Source organism: Kogia breviceps, chromosome 10, assembly GCF_026419965.1.
Source record: "Kogia breviceps isolate mKogBre1 chromosome 10, mKogBre1 haplotype 1, whole genome shotgun sequence".
In the NCBI taxonomy this organism is placed as follows: Eukaryota; Metazoa; Chordata; class Mammalia; order Artiodactyla; family Physeteridae; genus Kogia; species Kogia breviceps.
In genome coordinates, this window is record NC_081319.1 from 102,593,601 (window position 1) to 102,618,517 (window position 24,917).

At 52.3% G+C, this 24,917-nt stretch overlaps 1 protein-coding gene across 13 annotated transcripts in view; it reads right to left on the bottom strand.

Moving 5' to 3' along the window:
- Positions 1 to 24,917, bottom strand: part of RREB1 (ras responsive element binding protein 1) — a 187,807-nt gene that overhangs the window by 16,935 nt on the left and 145,955 nt on the right. For 11 of the 13 annotated variants that reach the window (XM_059076741.2, XM_059076744.2, XM_059076740.2 and 8 more), the window contains 4 exons: positions 18,974 to 19,118; positions 18,272 to 18,408; positions 4,595 to 4,784; positions 623 to 3,518 (listed from right to left, as the gene is read on the bottom strand). In XM_059076741.2, coding sequence (XP_058932724.1) covers positions 623 to 3,518; positions 4,595 to 4,784; positions 18,272 to 18,408; positions 18,974 to 19,118 — 3,368 coding nt within the window. Of the gene's footprint in view, positions 1 to 622; positions 3,519 to 4,594; positions 4,785 to 18,271; positions 18,409 to 18,973; positions 19,119 to 21,373; positions 21,458 to 24,917 lie in introns of those variants that run through there. The other 2 variants (XM_067006801.1, XM_067006799.1) reach the window with 2 other exon arrangements.

Below are 24,917 nucleotides of genomic sequence, written 5' to 3' on the forward strand. Positions count from 1 at the left end.
GTTACTTAGAATAATATTTATATTTGCGTGTTTCTCTCTGCAAGAGCCAACAACTTTAGTATAGATAAAAACATTTTTAAATCCTAAAGCTCCTCTGTCACTGAGGTTCACGATGAACAGGGGAAGAGGTAATCACCTTCGTGAACTGAAAGGTAACTGCAAAATTGCCCTTTATAAATAGACAGCAGTCAAAGGAACTTCACAGAATGTCTGCAATTTTAAAAGCTGCCTTGAATGCAAATTCTTCTGCCAAAGTCCCCATTCCCCGTTCCGCCCTAGCTGCCTCTGGTGCATAACCAAGTAGATAATGCCTCAACCAAGCAGATAATGCCTTGACCACGTGAGGGATGCGATGGCCCAAGACCATCTCACCTAAAAACACCCTGCCTGACCCTTCCCTTCACCAGCAGCCCTCGGGAGGCCCAGCCAACGGAAACAGGCCATTCTGGTTATACGAGCACACAGGGAAAAACGCTCGGCCCCATCAGGCAAGCCTCTGCTTCTGAGACTGAGGAAGAAGAGAAGCTAGGAATGGGGAGGCGGGAAGAGGGCCCCTCCTTCGAGCCCACCCGTCGCTGCCCCCAGCCCAGTGGCTGGGCCACAGCCTGCCCGGCCCTCTTACCAGTGTGCGTGAGCATGTGCCTCTGCAGGGAGCTGGCCCAGGGGAAGACCCGGGGGCAGTGGGGGCAGTTGATCTTCTGCAGGCAGCTGGCATAGGAGTTGCGCTTTGCCCTCAGCAGCTTGTCCTCCGGGGGGCTGCCCTGCTCCTCATCGCTGGGCCCGCTGTGGTCTGCGGCCACCTCGTCCTGAGCGTCGTCCTCTGCGCTCTGCAGGAACGGACTGAACTTGTTGGTGTCCGTCGTAGCCAGCATCTTCTCGATGCTGGCGAACTCCCCGCTGGAGTCCAGGTCCACCCCGCCGCTGGCGCGCAGCCGGCTCCTCGTCCCCTTTTTCCGGCCCCTCTTCTTTGACAAGCCAGCTGGTCCCTGCTCAGTGGGCGAGGCTGCCTCTGGGCTGGTGGCAGCAGGTGGGGAGTCACTGGACCCCTTCCTGCTGGCGACGTCGGTGGTGGCTTTGCAGACGGCGCCCCCTACAACGTCGGCAGCTGCAGCATTACTGCCAGTGCTTGCGGGCCCCGGGGCAACAGCCACCTTGGTTTTCAGCAAGGTGGGGGCCGAGGACACGGATGAGATGATCTGGGCAATCGAGGCCAGCGGGGGCAGCTCTTCTGTCACGGGGGGCTTTGGCAAAAGCAGGGGGGGCTTGGGGCGCAGCGGCCGCAGCAAGGCTGGGCTGCTCAGGAGGGTGGAGTTGCCCAGGAGCGGGGAGCTGTTGACGAGGGCCGAGGAGTAGATAGGCACAGCGAGCTGAACGGAGCCCTGCAGGGGCGGAGCTGGGGCTTCCAGAGTGCTGGCCGCAGAGGCCGCCGCTACAGGGGCCACGGGCTTTTCCAGGACCCCACCGGAGCCCAAGGTCACTGGCAGGGTGGGGCAGGCTGGCGGACAGGGAGAGGCCTGCTCACTGCTTGCGGGCTCCTGCTCAGGCTTCTTGGCGTCCCCGGGAGCGGCCGCGTCCTCATCTCCTCTCCTGCAGTTCTTGGGGATGGACAGATCGATGGGCTCCATGGAGCAGTCGTACGGGGCCGAGGCGGAAGGGCTCAGGAAGGAAGCCGAGTTCTCCTGCTTCACTTGGACCAGGGCCAGGCCCTTCTGGGAGAAGTCGAGGGGCTCGTTGAAGTCCCCTGCGAAGTTGCTGGCGGGCTCCACTTTGACCGCGACGTGCGGGGGCAGCGGCTGGGCGGGGGCCCCGTGACGAAAGCCGTTCTGGGGCTCCAGGAAGGCGGCCAGGGGCTTGCGCTCGCCCAGGGCGGCGCTGCCCTCCTCCACCCTGCCCGGGGCCTCGGCGGGCGCGTCGGCGGGGCCCAGGCCGTCGGCCGCCAGGACGTAGCTCTCGATGTCACGCTCGGGCACGTGCAGGTGCTGTTTGAGGACGTGGTGGATGCAGTTGCGCTTGGCCGAGAAGGCGGCGCTGCACTCCTTGCACTCGAAGGGCTTGCGGGCCTTGGGGCAGCCGCCCAGGCCGCGGCCGCAGTGCGTGCGCATGTGGATGCGGAGGGCGCGGTAGTGCTTGAGGTCCTCGCCGCACAGCCGGCACACCGTGTCTGGGGAACAGAAGGCGTCCACCATCTCGGCCGCGCTGCTGGTCACGTACTCGATGTTCTTCTCGATGTCCTTGCGTGTGGCCTTGAGGTGCTTCTTGCGTAGGTGCCGCTCGCAGTTGGCCTTGACCGTGAAGGGGTAATGGCAGATCTTGCAGATGTAGGGCCGCTCGCCGCTATGTGTGCGCAGGTGGCGGATGAGCGCGGCCTTGTCGGCGGCGATGTAGTCGCAGATGTTGCACTGATAGGGCGAAATGCCCAGGTGGGAGCGCACGTGCGCACGCAGCACCCCCGAGAAGGCGAACACCTGGTTGCAGAAGCGGCAGGGGTAGAGCACCTTGCGCATGGCCGGTGTCTTCTTGCTGCTGGGGGCCGTCATGATGGCCTTGAGGTCCCCCTCCGTTATCTCCTGCTTGATCTTGGCCTCCATGCTCAGGGGTAGGAGGGCCTCGATGATGCTGTCCTGCTCCAGCTGTGTCTTCATCTCGGCCTGGCCCGGCAGCTCGAGGCGCGGCTGCTGCAGGAAGAGCTGTGCGGCTGTGTTTGGCTGCGCCCCCGACTGGGACTGCAGCAGGTGGGCGTCGGAGGCCACCTCCACGGAGCCCCTGAGGAGCTTCAGCGGCGGCGGCGGCAGGCTGGGGCTGATGCAGCCCGGGGAGGCCTGCTGCGCGTTGACGAGGGGTGGAGGCGTGGAGGCGGCCACCACCGTCCGCGGCGTGACCAGGGGCTTTGGCTTCAAAGGGGGCATGTGTTTGAAAATGGCCTGTAGAGGGGCAGCGGGGGCCTTGGACAGAGGCGGAAGACTGATCTGAGGGGGGGCCGAGGCTGCCATCTTCAGGATCTGCTGGATGTCTGCCAGCTCGACGGCTGACTCCCCAGAGATGGGCTTGACCACAATGCTGCTGTCCGGCTGGATGATGAAGCCCTTCTGGAAGGGCTGCAGGGACAGGTGCTTCACGCTCTCCCTGGTGGCCGGGAGGACGGTGAGAGGCCCGCCCAGGGAAGCAGCTTCAAAAGGAGACAGACTCAGCAAGCTGGTGCAGCCAGGGTCCTGAGGTAGCTGACGCTTGAGTGCCTGGAGCTGTATCGCTTGGTTGTCGTCCGGCAGCGGCTCCTCGGCCAGTGCAGGCCTGGCGTCTTCGATGTGCTGCAGGCCCAGCACGGCCAGGAAGACCTTCTGGTCGGGGGCGTCGCCAGGTGGGGCCCTGGCCTGCAGCCGTTCCCGTCCGTGGTCGGTAGTTACGTGGGTCTGCTTGTGCAGGGTGAGGGAGGAGAGCATGGGGAAGGCCTTGTCACACGTGTCGCAGACGAAGCGGTGCTGCTCACTGATGCACCTGCGCAGGTTCGTTTCACACCAGGCCTGCGTGGAAGCCAGGCGGGCGAAAGCAGGGGAACAGGGAGGAGCATTTAGAAATGATCGCCAAGCTGCACAGCTACCCCAGCATCCGGTCCTTCTCCACGGCACGTAGGGTGCCCACCTTCCCCTGCTCGCTAACTCCTGGACCGAGTAAGGAAACCAACTAAGCATCTTACGAATCCTATCTGCCTGATGCACGAGGCGAATCCCCAGGATGTCTCGGCAGAGCAAGCACTGAAGTATGGTTATGGTTAAGTGATAACACCACAGAGGTAGGATTAATTCTCTCTTTAAAAACGGGGGCCTTGCAAGCCTAACTGATGGCGACTACCACCATCAGTGAAGAACTGGCTTCCTCTGTGACTGCAGGGGAGGAGGCTGCCTGGGAAGGGGCACCATGGGGGAGGGGGCTACATGAGCGTTCACACGTGGGTACGTACACACATGGACATATGCACATGTGTGTGCACACATGGACGTATGCACATGGTCATGTACACGTGGAATAAGTCACTGAGTCTGGGGCTTCTGTGAAGCCCCACAAGAATTTCACTGTTGATATCTCCTACCTCAATTTTTTTTTAATTGGAAAAAAAAAATGGGGTCCAAAGTAGTTTTAGCAGTTGTTTCATAAGCAGAGCACAAATACAGCTCAGGCTAACACGGACCCAAAATATTTGAATAGAAGCTACAACACTAGCAATGTTTAGCTGTGATAGCGATATTAAAGAAATATTTTAAAAATCCAAATTCAATTCGCATAGGGCTGTGTGGGGTAGGTGAACAATTCACAACTTTGAACCCGAATGGCCCCAAACGGGCACAATACCGATGAGCTACACTCATGCACCAGCTAACACGGAATTCGGCACACAAAGCAAAAGGCCGCCAACCCCCGTCCACTCGGCAACTCCTCGATGAAATGGGAAGGGCCAAGCTGGATGTCAAGAGAAAGGCACTATTAAAACAGAAACAAACCAAATGACAGCATTTCAAGGCAAGGAAGCCCCCGGGGAGGAAACTCAGTCCAGCCGCGTGGACCGTGGAGGTGGCTGCCAGCCACGGGCCGATCGCAATACCTGAGAAATGCGAGGAAACTTCCTACAGGAGAAGTCGGTGAAGCCTAAGTCGTGGAAGCCGGCAGGGATGGAGGGGTTGTTCTGGATGAAGGGCCTTCCCACCGCGTCCCTGGGAAGCTGCTTGTGGACCAGCGCGTTGTGGCGCAGCAGTCCTCGGTGTGTGCGGAAGGTGACGCAGCATATGTCACATCTGCGGGAAGAAGACACGGGACGTAAGGAGGCGGCCATGCCGGGGCATCCACCTGTCCGTTAGCCGTATTGTGTTTTCTGTTGCTTCATTTCAATGGAGCAAAAGAAAAAGGATGTGACATCAGGAAGCCAGCCACCTCATGGTGAGCAACAAAAGACTCTCCCTTTAAAAAAAAAATTTATGTCCTACCTACCAGCCTCTGGATACCCAGTCTTTGCAGACGGCACAAGTGTGAACAGAGCAGAGAGGTGGGAACCCGAGGCCACTTGCTCTTACCTGCGTTACACGATGTGGAGGGAATACTTCCCTCCCCCAGCTCCATGGATTTTGATTATCAAAAACGTTTAGAAGCCGAAAAGCACAAAATTCCACAGCAGCTGGAGCAGTCGCGTCAGCACCGCTGACATGCGACTCGGATAAAGTGATAATCAAATCCTCCAAGTGAACTGGTAGCACGTGACAGCGAGTATGTATTCAATTCTGCTATTATTACCATCTATCTAGGAAATAACCATAGCTCCCGAATGCGGAGCCCCCGCTAAGCGCGAGGGCACCCCACAGGGGTAGCGCACGACCCGGCAGGTGGGCGGGCATTCTCATCTTCATCTTCCAGAGGAAACCACCGAGGCTCGAAAATGTACAGCAACGTCACACAGCCAGGAAGAAGCGAAGACAAAATGTGAACCCAGTTCATACTCCCATCCTCACCTACCATGCAGCCACCTCCCTATCCTAGAAGGACTCTTACAAATGCGGTCCACGGAGAGATGAAAGACTATCACACTTCACTTCAGAGATGACTGCGTACACCTGACCCGTCCTGGGCCACACGGCCATGTAACAAACACCACTTTCTAACGGTGGCTCCGTCTTCTCCATGTTTCACACCAGTGCTGCCTTCCAGGTCTTCACTGAGAGCCATCTTAAAAACCAACAATCAGGGCTTCCCTGGTGGCACAGTGGTTGAGAGTCCGCCTGCCGATGCAGGAGACACGGGTTCGTGCCCGGGTCCGGGAGGGTCCCACATGCCGCGGAGCGGCTGGGCCCGTGAGCCGTGGCCGCTGAGCCTGCGCTCCGCAACGGGAGAGGCCACAACAGTGAGAGGCCCGCGTACCACAAAAAACAAAACAAAACAAAACAAAAACCCAACAATCATTAGGACATCACCCACACCCTTTAGACCTGCACTGAATACAGCGGCCATGAAAGCCCTGTATGTAAATGAACTAAAACGTCCTTAGTCACAGCAGCCCCGTCTCATGGGCTCAGCCGCGTCAGGCAGTGCAGGCCTGGCGCACTCCCAGGACTGCAGGAAATCCCACTGGACAGCGCCTCTTTCCAACGACTTGACACGTACAAACTCACCTGCCCCTCACAAACGCTCTACGGCAGGTCTTCTCCCTGTCTCACAGAGAAGGAATCTGGGGCACAGGGGGGTGCCGCGACCTGATTGAGCTTACACTGCACACACCTTAATGGGAACATTTTTTGCTTTGAAATTCTTCTCTGGAAATCAAAGAGATAACGGCATCACCCATGAAGCAGCTGGGCTTCACGGGTAGCGCCGAAAGACCAGTGCCAAGTACGTGCAGCTCCGCTCCCTGTGCCGGGCCGAGGCTGGCACGGCGAGCAGCGCGCTCCTGTGTCCCCACCTCCTCGACACCCCCCGCCCCCTGCTGACGCGCCCGCATCTCGCCACCGAGATTCCTGTCATCGTTCAATTAAATTTAGCATGCTGGGTTCCCACGGGCCACTCAAAGCACAAACCCCTTTTGAGGGACTTCTGGTTAAGCTCACCGACTGTGATAAAGGCTCTGGGCAGGGATGGCCGCAGAGAACCCAGACGCCTTTGGGTAGGGAGAGTTCTCACGCCATGGGCCTGCACAGCGCAGCTTCCGTCTCTCCCCGGCCCTGCTTCCCGCAATCCCTTGCACTGTTCAGATTTTCTCTCCCTGCGCCTCTTCCTCTTCCCCTCTGTCCTGTCTGGGCCCCAAGCAGGTGAAGTTCGGGGAACCATCTGGAAGCTGGTCTGTGCCTTCCCTGAAAGGTGAGACTAAGAGGAGGTTTAGAAAGAAAGGACAAGGGCAAAGGCAGCAGGGAGCTGCCACCCAGTGGGTCCTCAGGCGTTTTCCACCTGACGTCCATGATGACTCCCTCTTCCCGAGTTAACAATTAGCACTGACGACATATATTTTGTGTAGAATATTTGCAAAGTGTTTATAACTAATTTTTACCAGACCTGGGACATTTGCAACAAATACTTCAGCTCAGTTCATCCTAGCAACCCAGCCAGTGTGTGATCAGCCCATCACAGTGGAAGCGGAGGCCTGGGTTCTCCCTCGCTCGCCCTCAGGAGACAGCAGGGCTCACTCCGTCCGGCAGAAAGGGTCGTTCATCAAAGTTGGGTAAAGGGGTGGGGTGGGGGGCCCCTCATAAAAAAAAAAAATCACACACATTTAATATTTTACTCAGCCTAAAACATATTCAGTTGATCCTCATTATTTGCGGATTCTGTGTTTATGAATTTGCCTACTTGCCAAAATTTATTTGTAAACCCAAGTCAGTCCTCGTGGTGTGTTCTTAGACAGGCAACGCAACAGAGAACAGTGGGAAGAATCTGAGTTGCCTGACGCACACGTGCCCTACTGGGGCTGGACAAGGAGACGCTCTGCCCTCTCGTTTCAGCTCCTACTGTGAACAAGTGTCTTTTTCGTGGTCTCTTTAGTGTTGCCACATTTCTAGCATTTTAGTGCTGCTTCTTGATGAGTTTGCTATTTAAAGTGGTCCCCAAGGGCTTCCCTGGTGGCGCAGTGGTTACGAATCCGCCTGCCAATGCAGGGGACACGGGTTCGATCCCTGGTCCGGGAAGATCCCACATGTGGCGGCGCAGCTAAGCCCGTGCACCACAACTACTGGGCCTGGGCTCTAGAGCCCGCGAGCCACAGCTACTGAAGCCCACGCTCCACAACTACAGAAGCCCACGTGCCTAGAGCCCGTGCTCCACAACAGGAGAAGCCACCACAGTGAAAAGCCTGCACGCACCGCAACAAAGCGTAGCCGCCGCTCCCCGCCACTAGTGAAAAGCCCGCGCAGCAACGAAGACCCAACGCAGCCAAAAGTAAATAAATAAAATAAATAAATTTTAAAAATAAAATAAAATGGTCCCCAAGCGTAATGCTGAAGTGGCACCCAGTGTCGCCAAGAGCAAGAAGGCTGTGATGTGCTTTGCAGAGAAAATATGCGTGTTAGATGAGCTCCGTTCAGGCGTGAGCTAGAGTGCTGTCGGCTGTGAGTTCATTGTTGATGAGTCAACAGTATATACTACGTAGAGTGTCTTTAAGCAGAAACACACTTAATAAAACAAGGTTATGTATCAATTAGTTCATGAAAGTGTGACCAGAGGCTTGCAGGAAACTAACCCTGTGTTTCCTCTAGGAACAGTGGTTCAGCGCCCACTAACTCTCTGTCTGTGGCAACTTCACAGAACGTACCTACTGTGTAACAAGAGTCCACTGCACATTCAACTCGCCCATCTTTTATGGGCATCTCTGATTTCTGGTTTTAGATGCTTTCAGGTAGAGCAAGAACTTAGATTTTTGCAAACCAAACTAAAGCAGCATCCTAGGTTTTTATGATTGTTTCTCTCCACTGTTCACAGCTGTCTTGCCCACCCAAAATTTGACAGCAAAACAAACAAACAAACAACAGCAACAACAAAAACCTGTCCAGTCTGGATTACGTGCAACTATGTCCAACTTAGTTTTCACAGACTATTCTTTAAAAAAAAAACAACCACTATTTCGCTGGCTTACAGTAAATTTAATTAAATTACAGCAAATAGTTAAAAGTATCACTGACATAAACAGGTTGGGGAGAAATAAATACTGACGCTGGGCAGCCGCACGTCAACTGCAGAAGGTGGCCCTGAGCAGGGGCTGCACGCTTCTTGAGCTTTTAACCTTGAGCTTCTAACTTTAGAGCTAAAACGTTTTTGAGCATTTATCCCGTATCGGCTTGCTGTTGGAGAAACGTGTGTGTGTTATGTGTCTTTATGTATTTATATGCACACATATATAATGTACCAGGTACATTATAAAATATAAAAATAGAAAATTTTAAAGGATGAGTAAAGAAAAGTCCCATTATTTTGCCTTTGTGCCCCAGAGATCTTTCTGAACACCCTCCCCTTTTGAGACTACGGCATCAGTGCAGAGTCTATTGGCCGTGAGTATTCCACGTGAGGGCATCACACGTGGGTTGTACAAGGGAATGGAGAGTGTCTCGGAAGGTGGTGATAAGGATTACTGCACTTCTAGCGCAGCCGTGAATTTTCAGTAACGCGGAGTTGGCACCATTTATCTGGACATATCCATCTCCTCCTTCATTCTCTTATTCACCTTCAAACCCTTCCCATTTCTGGCATCTGGTACCAAGTCTGTGCTCCACGCGCACGTGGCAGAATTACCCGGCACCAACCACCGGCTGTGTCCTGCGAGGAAGGCAGGCGCGGAGCAGTGGGGGTGGGTGCAGGGACCGGGACGGCCCAGCTGGGAACGGGGGTCAGAGCATGTGACCTTGGACAACTTGTTTCATCTGTATTTCAGCTGCCTGCTGTGTACAGTTTCCCAAACGTGCCTGAGATAAGAATCTCCTCTTGACCTTGTTAAAAACCAGGTTCCTGGGGCCACTGCAGATGGACTGCAATCAGAATAACTGGAGGAGGAACCCAGGAATCTGTACATGAGCAAGCACACCAGGTGCCTCTTACATCAGACAAGGGTGGACAATAAATTAGTGACAATTAAGCAAGAGGATCTCGAGTTTATGAACAACTGAAGCTACAAGCCTGGGAGAGCTCATTCCCCTCCTGCTATGAGTCTCCGTTTTCTTTCTCATCTGTGTGTGGGGATCTTTAGAGTTACTGTGAATAACAGGTAACCAGATGCTCAGAGAACTGCAAGGTGCTAGACCAAATTTAACCATTATTTTATAGCGCTAGGTACAAAAAAAAAATCAGGAATAACCCATTTCCTGGCAATTACAGCAAACACAAAAATGCAGAAAAAATGGAATTTTAATTTCCAAAGGATGTAGTCTCTCCTTTCGCTCTCGAGAACTTCACAGAGCAGCAGAACTTCTCCACTGCTGCTGTTTAACCTGGAGACTCACTGGGAGAAACGTGCGTTCTTTCTAGTCCTGCCTCTGCCCTGCACCCCGCTTCCTCATCACCCCCGTTCCCTTCTGGAGCCACAGCCTGCAGGCACATGCACTCAAGAGCCTCCTAATGCCGTGAAACGGGCCCTCCATCCACCACATCACACCTCTGTTTCCACAGGGTTTCAATCAAGGTGCTCCTATTTCACTTCTGAAGGGATACAGACTATCATCTTACAAACAAACTTCTTGAAAAGTGGCAGAGAAAATTAAAATCTGCCTTGAAATCAGAAGCACATTAAGAGGCTGGTTAAAAAGAAGGAAAGAACCCTCGTGGGGAAAAAACACTGCCCCCCATCTCACACCTGGACCTCTACCTGCGGACAGACTTTAAATGAAACCATCGTGGACAACCGTCACCCAGAGACGTCTAGATTGCCTTTGTCAGGCAGAGACGCTCGGTTCCTCCTGAGGCCCAGCGGAGGTCACTGCACATCTGTGCAGGTGATGCTGCTGGCTGCTGAGCGGGGGCTATCTGCTAACCTCACTTCGGTTCGCTTGGGTAGGTCCCCACCACTCTTCCCCTCGACCCCGGCTTGGGGGATCTTTCAACCCTGCCAGGAACTCGTGAACAGCACACTGTAAAATATTTAGATGGAGTGGAACTGTACTAGAGTCACAGCAGAGTGACTGGAGGATGATTTCATTTTGCAAGTGATCTGACGACGTGCCAGGGGGAAATTTTACAGATCCGAGAGGCTGCTTTCGGATTTTCTGGCAATGGAGACGGCCTTAAGTTGCAAACTGAGGGTAACTTTTCCAAGTGGAAACTAACTTTTGCTGTCAGTAAGATAAATGCATTTAATGGGGGAAAGTGTATCTAGCTGTTGGGTTTAAAGAAGCTAATAACATTCCACCCACTCTTCGAAGAACAAAACTTTCCTTTTTTCTTTTTAAATCACATACTCAAATAGATTACCGTAAAGAAAACAAAAACTCATCATTTGAAAGAACTCTAAAGGACAATTTAAGTAAAGGCGAGCTTACTTACGAAACATAGGGGTGAGTGCCAACACGGCCATCCACGCTGGCTGCCCTTGGCTTACGGAAGGGTGGTCACCTGCACGTGGGCCCCCAATCGTTCTGCTCACAGAAACAGTGCTTCTGTGCCCAAGGGAGTTCACCAGAGCCCACTTCACCCAGAAAACACTTGAATCCCAGCGCGTGTTAGCAAATGCTTCTATGAGAAAGGAAGCGCGTTTAGCTCAGAGCGCTGGGAGAGCGTCCTGCTCCTCTAACTGCAGGGTTCCACCTCCCTCAGGGCGGCTCTATTCCCAGGGCAGGGGCTCCAGCACTTCAGTTCCCTCGCAGTGGGTGGTAAGGGGAGAGCTGAGGTTTGGGGCTGTGCAGGGATGGAACTTCTGGAAGCGGAGGGGAAAAGCAGCTGTCCGCAGCTTACCTGCTCTGCCTGCTGCGGCAGCACCTGCACGGTCACTGAGGGGGCTTGGGGAGGTGTGAAGCAGAGACAGGAGGGGCTGGGCGGGGCGTCCCAGGGGAGGGAAATGCCCCCCAGCAGCAGGCAGGGGAGTGAGCCAAGTTTCCACCGTGGCCCCCGGTATACAAAGGAACAGATGGCAGGACTGGGGGCTGCCAGTGCTGGGGCTGGAGGGAGGCACTGTGATCCCAGAGCACCTTCACCATGTGCTTGGTCTGTAGCCTGCCCCGTCTCTTCTCCTTCAGAAGACAAACAAACTCACACAGTCTCTCAGCACACGGGCTCTGGCCTTGACGTTGGCCTTGCCAGGAAAGGCACACTGTGAACGTGGTCAGAGCAGGCTGACTTCCGTGAGAGTGGCAAACTGCACTGATCTGGAAGCTACCCTGACAGCCACAGCTCAGGCCGGGGATGGGCCAGGCAGCTCCGGGCGGCCCAGGAAGTACTCTCCTTTGTTAGCCGGGGCTTTGTCCTTTCAGTTCTCAGAGGGCTTCAATGGAAATGAATGGTGTTCTTGTTCATGCCCAGATCCACGACTAGTCTCAAAAAAACAAACATCAGGATCTTAAAAGTGACTGAATTGAGGACTGACATGTACCACAGCACACCCAATGGGGCAGGGCACCACGGAAGCCGTTCTTTACAGCACACGCCCTTCCTTCTTATTTACTTTTTAGAAGAAAACTGCAGAACTCTGGGCTGGGGTAGGAATGTGCTATGATACACGTGCTATAATGGCACGGGCACTGTGCAGCAAAGTAGGGGTACAGGAAGAAGCTGTCAACAGAGCAGCTCACAGCAGGGCTGACAGTGACTTAGCAGGACTAACTCTCACAATTAAAGGCATCAGCCATGAAACAAGGAACGTGTAACCGCTAACCAGAGTGCGTTTCCCGACTAACCTTCCTGAAGGATCTATAATGGAGGGGAGCTCGCACACACGCACAGAAGACCGAGTCAAACCAAGGTAAATGTGGAGGCAAAATCACCAGCAAAAGCATCTACAGAAATGGAAAACAAGGCCACCAAAAAGCTTAAGAAAAAAATTTTTTTAAGCCTTGTGGCTAAGCAATTCTGGGACTAACTCCTCCCAGGGTTTGCTACAGTAATACTGTATCATCTGGTGACCCTTTACTTCCACACTGTTCTATCATGTCTCCCAGTTAAGGGACAGACGGACGACCCCCACTGCCACAAGAAAGGGTTAAAAATTTTTTTTCACTGTGCTAGACATATTTTTGAAAGACTGCTTTGCCAAATTTCAAACATCAGGAAACACATTTCTTTAGAGTCTCAGGTTTCCCCAACAATCTAAGGGAAATGATGTGCGGTTCTATAATGTAAAGGTAGCAGGACCTTTCAAGCTTCTAATCGTCTGGGTTCCTGTACAGTTGGGAGGCAGGACTCAAACCAAATGTAAACAGCCACTCAGTTACCCAACCCTTACAAAAGCAAAATCAGATGAAAGTGGCTATTTACAATGATAAAGACTAAAGGCCAAACTGCTTTCACGTTCTCTGTCAAGGAAATGGTACCTGGAGAAGCGCCGGAATTTGCTTCCTTCTCTAGTTTACTGGAATGGGATTCCCAGAGAGCGACACGAACCCGTACTTCTAAGTGTCGCAAGGGTTAAAATATTAAAAACAACAGATGTTCTAAATAATAGTATCAGAAGTAAATGTTCATTGATTGCTTGTTACAGTCTGGGGACTGTGGATGCTCCCTTCATCCTCACACAGCCCCTAAGTCCATTTTCCAGACGGGGAAACTGAGTCCAAGATCACGGAGATGCCAGGCCCCGGTCAGGCTGCAGCCGGCACCCTCACCGCCCCTCTGCTGCAGCTGCTGTGCTGTGTGTTCAGAGGATGGTTACTGCAGGTGTCCCAGCTCCTTCTACAGCCCATGTCACATCCTTGATGCCTGGGCCCTGGGCAGCGGCTCGACTGGGAGTCCTCCTAACACTCCTCGAGCAGCAGAGGCCCGGCCCTGTCGCCAGAACCTGGGAAATACCTTGCTGAGAAAGCGGCAGTCAGCCTGGCTGCCTCCCTGAGATACTGAATTTCTTGCTCATTACAGTGTTTTATCGAGGGACTGACATTCCTTTTTAAAGGGATTCCATGCTTCATTTTCTCTGTTCTGTCTACGGAGGCAAGACGGGGGAGTGCGAACAGCTTCTCGCCAGAGCCCCGCCTGGTTCAGACACTCTTCTCCCCTGGTGCCCCCCCTCCCTGCCCTCCCCCGCTTCCCAGCCGCAGAGCTGACAGCCAACAGCTGCACTAATCTCTCCCAGTTGCTGGGAGCAACAGCGATGGCCTGTGAGAGGGCCCTGGCCAGGGGCAGCCTGCCCTCCCCACGCCCAGGAATCCACCGGGCTGCACACTGTGTCCTGACACCCTGCTAGGCGTCCTGACACCCTGCTAGGTCTGTTCAACCGAAGCAACGCAGCGGGAAGCCGGGCAGGTCCAGGGACTGCTCAACGGGCGGCTGGGGTGAGCCCCGAAGCCGGCGGCAGTGCCCACTCCGCATGGCTAAGAGGCCCCTGGGCAGGGTGGGGAGGGGCCGCCCGGACAGAAGCCTCCAGCTTCCGGCCCGTCAGGGGGCAGATCTTCTCCTCCCTCAGCCCCCAGCATCGTTTTAAACCTGCCCTCCACCTGGCTGGGGCTCGTATACGAGATGCTGGAGAGTATTTTGTCATATCGTCTCCCTATTTTTAGGGTGACATTTAACAAGTGTGGGACCAGCGCCACGTCAGTCAGTCTTAGGGTCTCCCTGCAGGTGACGGGAGCGTGCAGAGAGGGGATGGGGTGCAGGGCAGGCAGTCGAATGTTCCTTGGAACACTTGAGAATCCAGAAGGAGGAGGCCCTGGCGACTCTCCCCACCTCTGGCAGCCCGCCCTCAATGCCTGTGGGCACCTGCCCTCCCCTCCGTGCCGCCGCGTGCCCACAGAGCCCACTCAGGTCCCCATCTCCCAGCTCCCCATGTAGATTTAAGGGCACCACCATCACATTTTCCTCACAGACAGCTAGGATCGGTGACTGGACTAGACTGAGGGCCTGCCCCGGGCAAGCGCCCCAGCACCCAACGTAAAATGCCGTGGGAAGCTTTCCGCCAGCCCGTCCGCCTCCCTGGTTCCCTCTGCTTGGACAACAGGCTGCTGGCCCGTCTGGCCCTGAACTGACCCACTTCACTCTGTTATAATCGCTCTTACTCTTTTGCTGACGGCCCTCGAGGGGCCCTGTTCTCCACTGTCACTGCTTTTTTCTTAAGTCTGGTCATGGGCCTGGCACACAACAAGCACTCATTCATTTGCCGGATACATTTTAGCTGAACTAATTTAAAAATTATTTATTACCCGATCTCCTTTAATCAAGAAGCCACATAAGATTATACAATAACTTCTGCCGAATTTCGCCCCCAGCTGCAGCCACAGTGCCACCGAGACTACCCAGAGGTCCCCCCAGCCCAGCCCAGCCCCCATTAGCCAGAGACTAGTCATTCAGACACAAAATGGGGAGGGGGCGGGGTCTGAGACAAAGCCCCCCCAGCTACAGGTGGGCTTGTCCTAGGCTCGCACCTACACATGGGCTGCTGGGGGCTTGGAATGTGCCTCTTCCGATCGAAGTGGGCTGCGGTCATGCCCCTCACACCAGATGGCAAAGACTGTGTGAGAACGAGAATGTAATTCACATCGCTGACGATTTCTGTACTGACGTTATATTTTGGATATATTAGTATACCAGCAAAGCATGATCAATTTCGCTCTTTCTTCTTCCTTTTTTAGAATGTGGCTACTAGAGAACTTAAGGTGGCCCTTGTGGCTCTCCTCCTGTTTGCATTGGTGGGTGCTGACCTGGACTCCCCTCCCAGCTAACTTTACTCAGGGCAGCGGACGGCCTGTTACTCTGTTCTATTCTTATAACCAGGCACGATATCCAACACCCAGACACCCTCACACAGGGACGTCCTCTCTGCACCCACCTGCTCACTGAACACCCTGTCACCTCCAGTCCCAAGTGCCAGCTCCCAAAAAGCCGCTGCTTCTCCTGTCTGGGGGTGCTGTACAGAAGGGCCAAGTCACCGCGGGTCTGGTCACGCCAGGGCGAAAACAAACCCGACACTTGGAGCCAGAATCACTACAGTGGTTTGCGTCTTCCTTTTGCTCTACGCTTACACTTCGTTAACTTGAAACACAAGGCACTGCAGGAGAATGGCCTCGGCGTTTACACGAGTTTGGATTTCCAATGCTTTTTATTAAGGAACAACGGGCACCTTGCCAGCTTTGGGGGTGGGCGGTAAGGGCAGGAGAGGGAGAAAAAGAAGCCAACAGCTGTTTCGAGTTATGAACTTTCTGTCTAAACTGGTAGCATCCCACTGTGGCTCTGCTGCCTTTGGGGCTTGCAGATGGAGTTGGTGCCTAGCTTAGCTCTGGGCTGACAAGCAGCCTCTCCCACCAGCTACTGTCACAGCTCACTGCCTGGCTGGGCCCTGCCGGCTCAGGCCTGTCCCCCGGCATCCTCTGATAGCAGGCCATTATGTGGAGGGCAGAGCAGAGGAGAGAGAAGGGAAACTAACTCTGTTCTGTAATTAACTCCTTTGGTTCCCAGACACAAGACCCACCCACACAGCAACAGCCGCCAGACAGGGGATGGCATGCTTGCCCCCCACTGTGGATGCAAGGCAGCCTCTTCTCACACCACTGCCGGGAGGGGCCGAGCCCCCCACCAGGCTCAGAACTCCTCCAGCCCACCCTCCCCAAACAAAGGGTGCTATTACCAAGTGGGCACGGGAGGACCTGAGGTTTAACTTCACAGCCTTGGAGTCACGGCAAGTGAATTATGCACCAAATCACGTACAACAGTGAACCAGTGTCCAAGGCGATTCCCGCCTCCATGTTCTCTGAGTAGCCAGCCCAGCCTGCCCCCAGATTAGGTGCTCGTCCAGAAGGCCCCACTCCAGGAGCACCCACGCCCTGGTGCCGGCCAGCACTAAAGAAGGGGACACCTGATCTTCCTCTATCATTGCTATACACTGTGCTTGTGCAGCCTCCAGCTGCCCAGAAATCTCTCTTGAGAGTTAAGTTATTTTCCCTGTCGGACAGAATCATCTAGAAGAGGGTAAATGGGTAGTTCCTAAGATGGTATCCGATCACAGAATAAAACACAAAGTGAAAGAAGACCTAGGCAGGAGCCCCGAGAGGAGCAGTGTGTGGACTCAGGTGCCCTGCAGTGCTGGCTCAGAAGCGCTGACGGGGGTCGGAGGGTCGGGGGGTCGGGGGTCGCAGCTGCTATTCCTGCCTCTGCCCACGGCTCACCACGTGAGGCTTGTCTGGTAACTTCGCCTCCGCTTGCTCAGGTCCCGCCTCTAGAGAACTATTTCAATAGTTACCCCCCACCACCAGCCCGCATCCTGGGATGCTGTGGACGCTAATGAAACCATGAAGACAAGTTCCTGAATCTCTCAGAACGACAGGGCCTACAAAAGGAAGAGCCAAGTGCTTTTTCCTAGGAGGCAGAAGGGCCACTGTTAAGAGGCAGGTTTCAGAGTCACAGGATGTTAGGCCTGAAAGGGAACACAAGGACGACCTGGCCCAGCTCTCCTTCGAGGTTCAGGTGCAGCTGGCCCAGGCCCCATGCGAGCAGAGGCGGGACAGGGACCCAGGGTCCTGACCACCAGTCCATGCCTGCCCGTCACATCCAGGAGTCCCCAAGACGGGGCAGTCACCTAAAGACATGTTCTAGCACTTCAACTGCTCACAGTTTAACCTCTCCATAAATTCTTTTTTCTCTCTAATGGAAAAATGTCAAGTTAATGTGATTAAGGATGATGATTATTTGACACAACTTTATGTTACTGGACAATTAGGCTTTTCCCCCGACACAAACATGTTTAGCTGCCTCAGACCTTTTCACTCCTAAGTCACAACCAAACATGTGCCCCCAAGAAAGAAATGCGGTCCATGTATTGGTGAGTCAGACAAACAGATGTCCAGATTTCTACACTCCCAAGCTGTCTTCTGAAACCCAAAGCTGCAACCACGTATGCACTGGCCTCTGCTCTGGGAACCTTCAGCTGTGCCGCTCAGGACGTGCTACTTTCAGGTTTCACAATACCAGAGGCTCCCCTACAGCGCCTTAAAAATGATACAGTAGCAGTTTCAGAGAGGAAGAGGGTACCTGCTCAGCAGGAACAAAGGGCTTTCTGCCTGATAAAAACGCAGGGAAGACGGCCGGGGAGGAAAGCCGAGCTCCCCCCCCCCCCCCCAGCCCCAGATTCTGCCGGAGGTCCACCTGGGACCACTGAGCATCAGGAAAACTTCGTGGAGCCCGGACCAGTGGAACCATCACCTTTGCTGCTACTGCTCAGGCTTCATTCAGGTCCCGTGTCCTGCACGACAGAACTGTGTTGTGCCCCCAAATGCTTTCCGAGGTTTCTGTGCTACCAGCCCATTCCAGACACCCACGAGCACCTGATCTGCCCTCCCCGTCCTTATCACACACACGGGCACGGCTAACGACCACTTGGGCTGCAACACCTTCTGTGAAGAAAATGTGTCCGCTGCCCAAAGCCCAGTGTGAGGAGGCTACCCGTGGGCGGGGCCTCCTGGGGAAGCCCGGGGGCCCTGCCAGGACTGCAGGAAGCACCGTGACCCTGGTGAATCCTCCCGGGGCTGCAGCCACCCGCTCTGACCCCTCTCAGCCCCACCTGCACCCCCACAAGCACTCTGATCGGCCTCACTAATGGCGTCACAGCCCAGGCTGGAGTAACAGGAGGTAAGCGGCATCACACATCACAAGGAAGAGCCCCCAGAGCACAAGGCTGCCCCAGCCTCTCTCCTACCTTAGCGGGTTATCTGAGTGGGTCTCCATGTGGCTCTCCAGCCCGTACTTGCACACGAACTCCTTGAAACACAGTGGGCAGTGAAACACTTCATCAGCTTTCTTCTCCGTGTCACCGGACTGCCTGTCCTCTACCATCTTAGGGGAAAGAAGAAACGTTAAGTCACAAGGGAGGGCTCCCACATGGTTTGTTTCAGAGAAGCCGACACTAAATCCAGAATCTGAAAGGAAAAGGACGCCTCCCTCTTAGGCATTAAGGATGCTACTGACCAACGCTTCAGGTAACAAAACCTCACCGAAGACCAGCACCCACCCACCCACCCTCAACCCACTCGTCCATTCAACAAATATTCACGGAGCACCTAGTACCTGCCAGGCACTGGGAAGAAAAGAGCGAGGACAAAAGAGTCCCTAATACTTAGTAGAACCTTCCATTCTAGCTGGAGAAACAAAAAACCCCCGGGAACAATGAAACAAGGTCCTCAAATCATCAGCGGGCTCAGCCGGGGGGCTCTTCCTTCCACAAAGGAAGAGCAAACAGGAACTCCTTTCTCCAGAGACCTTATGCAACAGTGCAGGGGAACAGAGGTTCGAAGCTTGGGAAGGGTGTCCGCCAAGCCCCCAGACGGCAAAAATAAAGGCTGGAGGGATCTCTGCCAAGAGTCCCCGGGGCAGGCACATCTGTGCTGGGGGCAGAGAGGACCTTTTTAGCAGGCGCTGGGTCTTCCTTCTCTGACTCTGTATCGTGACTCAGTTTCCTTTTGGAGGACAGCCGCCTGCGCTTCAGGGGGGACGGAGGGGCTGTAGCTGTAGCGCTGCTGGGGTCCTTCTCATGAATCTTCATATGTCTGGAAAGAACAAACACACAGACGATGTGATTTAGAAAAAACTGAGTTGGTTTATTTAAAATGTTTTATATTTTCTATTTGGGCACTGGTAGTTAAATTTTCCTTAGTTAAGAGAAACGGGGTACAAGTTATACAGTGACTTCTTTTCAAAAACCTTATAATCTCCTCGAACCCCTCGTGAAGCTCTCACAACGAAGTGCTATCCAGAAACGTGGCTCAGTGCCCTGCTGTCTGTTGGAAGACATTCATGAACTTCACTGGTACTAATGAGATAAAAACAAACTATTTGATGATCTGTTCTACTTATTCAGACAAGCTGTACTATGTTAGGGCACATAATTCTATAGACAAAAGAGGTCCCAGGTGCCACTAGTTCACAAACCAAGAAACCACTTTGTGGTCCCAGAACCCACCCCCTGTCTACCAGGAGAATGTGTTTTCTCTCTTCTGCCTCTGGAAGCACGTTGGGGGTCAAATTTGAGAAGTGCTGACCAAGCACATGTCTGAAGTGCCTGAGACCTGAAAGCCTGCCTATGCTCTCCGAGGCCTTGCGTGGATTTGCGGATCACGAGTAGCTGGGACAACAGGATAAGTTACATGTTGCAGCCCTGACATCTACAGGGCCAGAAATACACGTACGAGAAAGTATTACGTTAGTGTGCATATGTCTGTTCCAAAAAGAGAGTTTTATGGGTGACCTGACTTAAGTGACCTTACATTATCAAGTTCTAAAACAAACATCCTAGGAACCAGGTCGCAAGAGTTACGGTGAGAGAAAGAATGGCATTACAAAAAGAGAGTCTCAATTTCCTTGCTTTGTGACACTGAAGGTTGACTTTTCCTAATGACAATCATCATCAGCATCATCATCTCCGGCCGGGGTGAACCCGGCAGATGTGGGAAAGTAGCCACAGCTTTTTATAAATAACCTTCTGATGGGATTATCTTACTGGAGATGTTCTCAGGAACGGGAAAAGACAGCAAGTTTTCATAACCAATCCTGTCAGACTTCTAAAAAGAAGTCCTGCTCAGCTCAAGCTCACATTTTGCTGCACCTTCTGGACAGGAGACAGGTTGGGGATAAAAGGGCCGAGAAGCTCAGGAACAACAAGCAGCAACCATTCAGGCTCTCAGGCCAATGATTCAACGAGACGGCTGGGTAACCCCTTTCCCACTCACAACCGCTGCCCCCAGACACCCGTGAGTCCTCTTTCTATGAGTGTGTGGACGTAAGAGCTAGGATTTCCCTGGTTCTGGCCCTACAGACATACTCTAGATGGTGGAGGGGTCCCCACGTTAGCCCGTGACCACACTAGCCTCTGCCCCAAGTGCACCAGCCCAGTCATCCACCAGTAGGCGAGATGTGGCCTAACCTCTGAGAACTGGGATTCAGGGAAGGAGGCTCAGGCCAGCCCTCTGTTCTCTTAGGGGGAATCAGTGTGGTGAGTCAGAAAGATCTAGTGGGAGAAAATGGAAAAGAATCACAGACAACCATCACGCCCACATCCACATAATTCCTTGCTTAGATTATTAGGGGAGGATGCTTTATTATTAGTTCCTGGTCACCTAAAGCCTTGAGAAAGTTAATGGAGACAAATAGCCTTGTTCTATGTACCCCCTCTATTTCAGGACGATTGGGAGTTAAGGAGACCATCATCTAATATCAGTGTTTGGAGGAAAAAAAGAAAGGCTGGCAAGTTTCTTTCGACATTTATTGTATGGCACATTCCATTTTAGAAATGTAAAAAAAATTTTTAGGCATCTAAGAATTGACAAAGTATGATAATACTATGGGATGTAAAGTAGTACCAAACCCATGCTTTCAAGAAATCAGTCAAAATGAATTTTAAAAACGAGTATCCTAGAGGAGCTGAGTAAGACGTGGAGATCACCTTCCGCCCCACAGATACATCGGAAATACATCTACACGAGGAAATGCTCCGACAGAACACCCAACGAACGCTGGCAGAAGACCTCAGACCTCCCAAAAGGCAAGAAACTCCCCACGTACCTGGGTAGGGTGAAAGAAAAAACAAAAAAACAGAGACAAAAGAAAAGGGATGGGCCCTGCACCAGTGGGAGGGAGGGAGCCGTGAAGGAGGAAAGGTGTCCACACACTAGAAGCCCCTTTGCGGGCGGAGACTGCGGGTGGCGGACAGGGGGAGCTCCGGAGCCGCGGAGGAGAGCGCAGCCACAGGGTGCGGAGGGCAAAGCGGAGAGATTCCCGCAGAGGATCGGTGCCGACCGGCACTCACCAGCCCGAGAGGCTCGTCTGCTCAGCCGCCGGGGCGGGTGGGGGCCGGGAGCTGAGGCTCGGGCTTCGGTCGGATCACAGGGAGAGGACTGAGGTTGGCGGCCTGAACACAGCTTGAAGGGGCTAGTGCGCCACGGCCGGCCGGGAGGGAGTCCGGGAGAAGTCAGGAGCTGCCGAAGAGGCAAGAAGAGTTTTTCTTGCCTCTTTGCTTCCTGGTGCGCGAGGAGAGGGGATTAAGCGCGCCGCTTAAAGGAGCCCCAGAAACGGGCGCGAGCCACGGCGATCAGCGTGGACCCCAGAGACGGGCATGAGACGCTAAGGCCGCTGCTGCCACCACCAAGAAGCCTGTGTGCGAGCACAGGTCACTCTCCACACCTCCCCTCCCGGGAGCCTGTGCAGCCCGCCACGGCCGGGGTCCCGGGATCCAGGGACAGCTTCCCCGGGAGAACCCACGGCGCACCTCAGGCTGGTGCAACGTCACGCTGGTCTCTGCCGCCGCAGGCTAGCCCCGCATCCGTGCCCCTCCCTCCCCCCGGCCTGAGTGAGCCGGAGCCCCCCAATCAGCTGCTCCTTTAACCCTGTCCTGTCTGAGCGAAGAGCAGACGCCCTCAGGCGACCTACACGCAGAGGCGGGGCCAAATCCAAAGCTGAACCCCGGGAGCTGGGCGAACAAAGGAGGGAAAGGGAACTCTGTCCCAGCAGCCTCAGAACAGAGGATTAAATCTCCACCATCAACTTGGTGTACCTGCATCTGTGGAATACCTGAATAGACAGTGAATCATCCCAAATTGAGGAGGTGGACTTTGGGAGCAAGATATATTATTTTTTCCCCTTTTCCTCTTTTTCTGTGTATGTGTATGATTCTGTGTGAGATTTTGTCTGTAAAGCTTTGCTTTCACCATTTGTCCTAGGGTTCTGTCCGTCCGTTTTGTTATTTTATACTTAAAAAATTTTTTTTCTTAATAATTATTTTTTATTTTAATAACTTTATTTTATGTTATCTTCCATCCCCTTCCCCTCCCCCTTCCCCATCCCCTTCCCCTTCCCCTTCTTCCTTTTATTCTGAGCCGTATGGATGAAAGGCTCTTGGTGGTCAGCCAGGAGTCAGGGCTGTGCCTCTGAGGTGGGAGAGGCAACTTCAGGACACTGGTCCACAAGAGACTTCCCAGATCCACTAATATAAAATGGAGAAAATCTCCCAGAGATCTCCATCTCAACAACAACACCCAGCTTCACTCAACGACCAGCAAGCTACAGTGCTGGACACCCTATGTCAAACAACTAGCAAGACAGGAACACAACCCCACCCATTAGCAGAGAGGCTGCCTAAAATCATAATAAGGCCACAGACACCCCAAAACACACCACCAGACGTGGACCTGCCCACAAGAAAGACAAGATCCAGCCTCATCCACCAGAACACAGGCACTAGTCCCCTCCACCAGGAAGCCTACACAACCCACTGAACCAACTTTAGCCACTGGGGACAGACACCAAAAACAACGGGAACTACAAACCTGCAGCCTGCAAAAAGGAGACCCCAAACACAGTAAGATAAGCAAAATGAAAGACAGAAAAACACACAGCAGATGAAGGAGCAAGATAAAAACCCACCTGATCTAACAAATGAAGAGGAAATAGGCAGTCTACCTGAAAAACAATTCAGAATAATGATAATAAAGATGATCCAAAATCTTGGAAAGAGAATAGAGAAAATGCAAGAAACATTTAACAAGGACCTAGAAGAACTAAAGAGGAAACAAGCAACGATGAACAACACAGTAAATGAAATTAAAAATACTCTAGATGGGATCAATAGCAGAATAACTGAGGCAGAAGAACAGATAAGTGACCAGGAAGATAAAATAGTGGAAATAACTACTGCAGAGCAGAATAAAGAAAAAAGAATGAAAAGAACTGAGGACAGTCTCAGAGACCTCTGGGACAACATGAAATGCACCAATATTTGAATTATAGGGGTCCCAGAAGAAGAAGAGAAAAAGAAAGGGACTGAGAAAATATTTGAAGAGATTATAGTTGAAAACTTCCCTAATATAGGAAAGGAAATAGTCAATCAAGTCCAGGAAGCACAGAGAGTCCCATACAGGATAAACCCAAGGATAAACACGCCGAGACACATAATAATCAAACTGTCAAAAATTAAATACAAAGAAAACATATTAAAAGCAGCAAGGGAAAACCAACAAATAACACACTAGGGAATCCCCATAAGGTTAACAGCTGATCTTTCAGCAGAAACTCTGCAAGGCAGAAGGGAGTGACAGGACATATTTAAAGTGATGAAGGAGAAAAACCTACAACCAAGATCACTCTACCCAGCAAGGATCTCATTCAGATTTGATGGAGAAATTAAAACCTTTACAGACAAGCAAAAGCTGAGAGTGTTCAGCACCAGCAAACCAGCTTTACAACAAATGCTAAAGGAACTTCTCTAGGCAAGAAACACAAGAGAAGGAGAAGACCTACAATAACAAACCCGAAACAATTAAGTAAATGTTAATAGGAACATACATATCGATAATTACCTAAAATGTAAATGGATTAAATGCCCCAACCAAAAGACACAGACTGGCTGAATGGATACAAAAACAAGACCCATAAATATGCTGCCTACAAGAGACCCACTTCAGACCTAGGGACACATACCGACTGAAAGTGAGGGGATGGAAAAAGATATTCCATGCAAATGGAAATCAGAAGAAAGCTGGGGTAGCAATTCTCATATCAGACAAAATAGATTTTAAAATAAAGACTATTACAAGAGACAAAGAAGGACACTACATAATGATCAAGGGGTCGATCCAAGAAGAAGATAAAACAATTGTAAATATTTATGCACCCAACATAGGAGCACCTCAAAACATAAGACAAATACTAACAGCCATAAAAGGGGAAATCGACAGTAACACATTCATAGTAGGGGACTTTAACACCCCACTTTCACCAATGGACAGATCATCCAAAATGAAAATAAATAAGGAAACACAAGCTTTAAATGATGCTTTAAACAAGATGGAGTTAATTGATATTTATAGGACATTGCATCCAAAAACAACAGAATACACATTTTTCTCAAGTGCTCATGGAACATTCTCCAGGATAGATCATATCCTGGGTCACAAATCAAGCCTTGGGAAATTTAAGAAAATTGAAATCGTATCAAGTATCTTTTCTGACCAAAACGCTATGAGAGTAGATATCAATTACAGGAAAAGATCTGTAAAAAATACAAACACATGGAGGCTAAACAATACATTACTTAATAATGAAGTGATCACTGAAGAAATCAAAGAGGAATCAAAAAATACCTAGAAACAAATAACAATGGAGACATGACAACCCCAAACCTATGGGATGCAGCAAAAGCAGTTCTAAGAGGGAAGTTTATAGCAATACAATCCTACCTTAGGAAACAGGAAACATCGTGAATTAACAACCTAATCTTGCACCAAAAGCAATGAGGGAAAGAAGAACAAAAAAACCCCAAAGTTAGCAGAAGGAAAGAAATCATAAAGATCAGATCA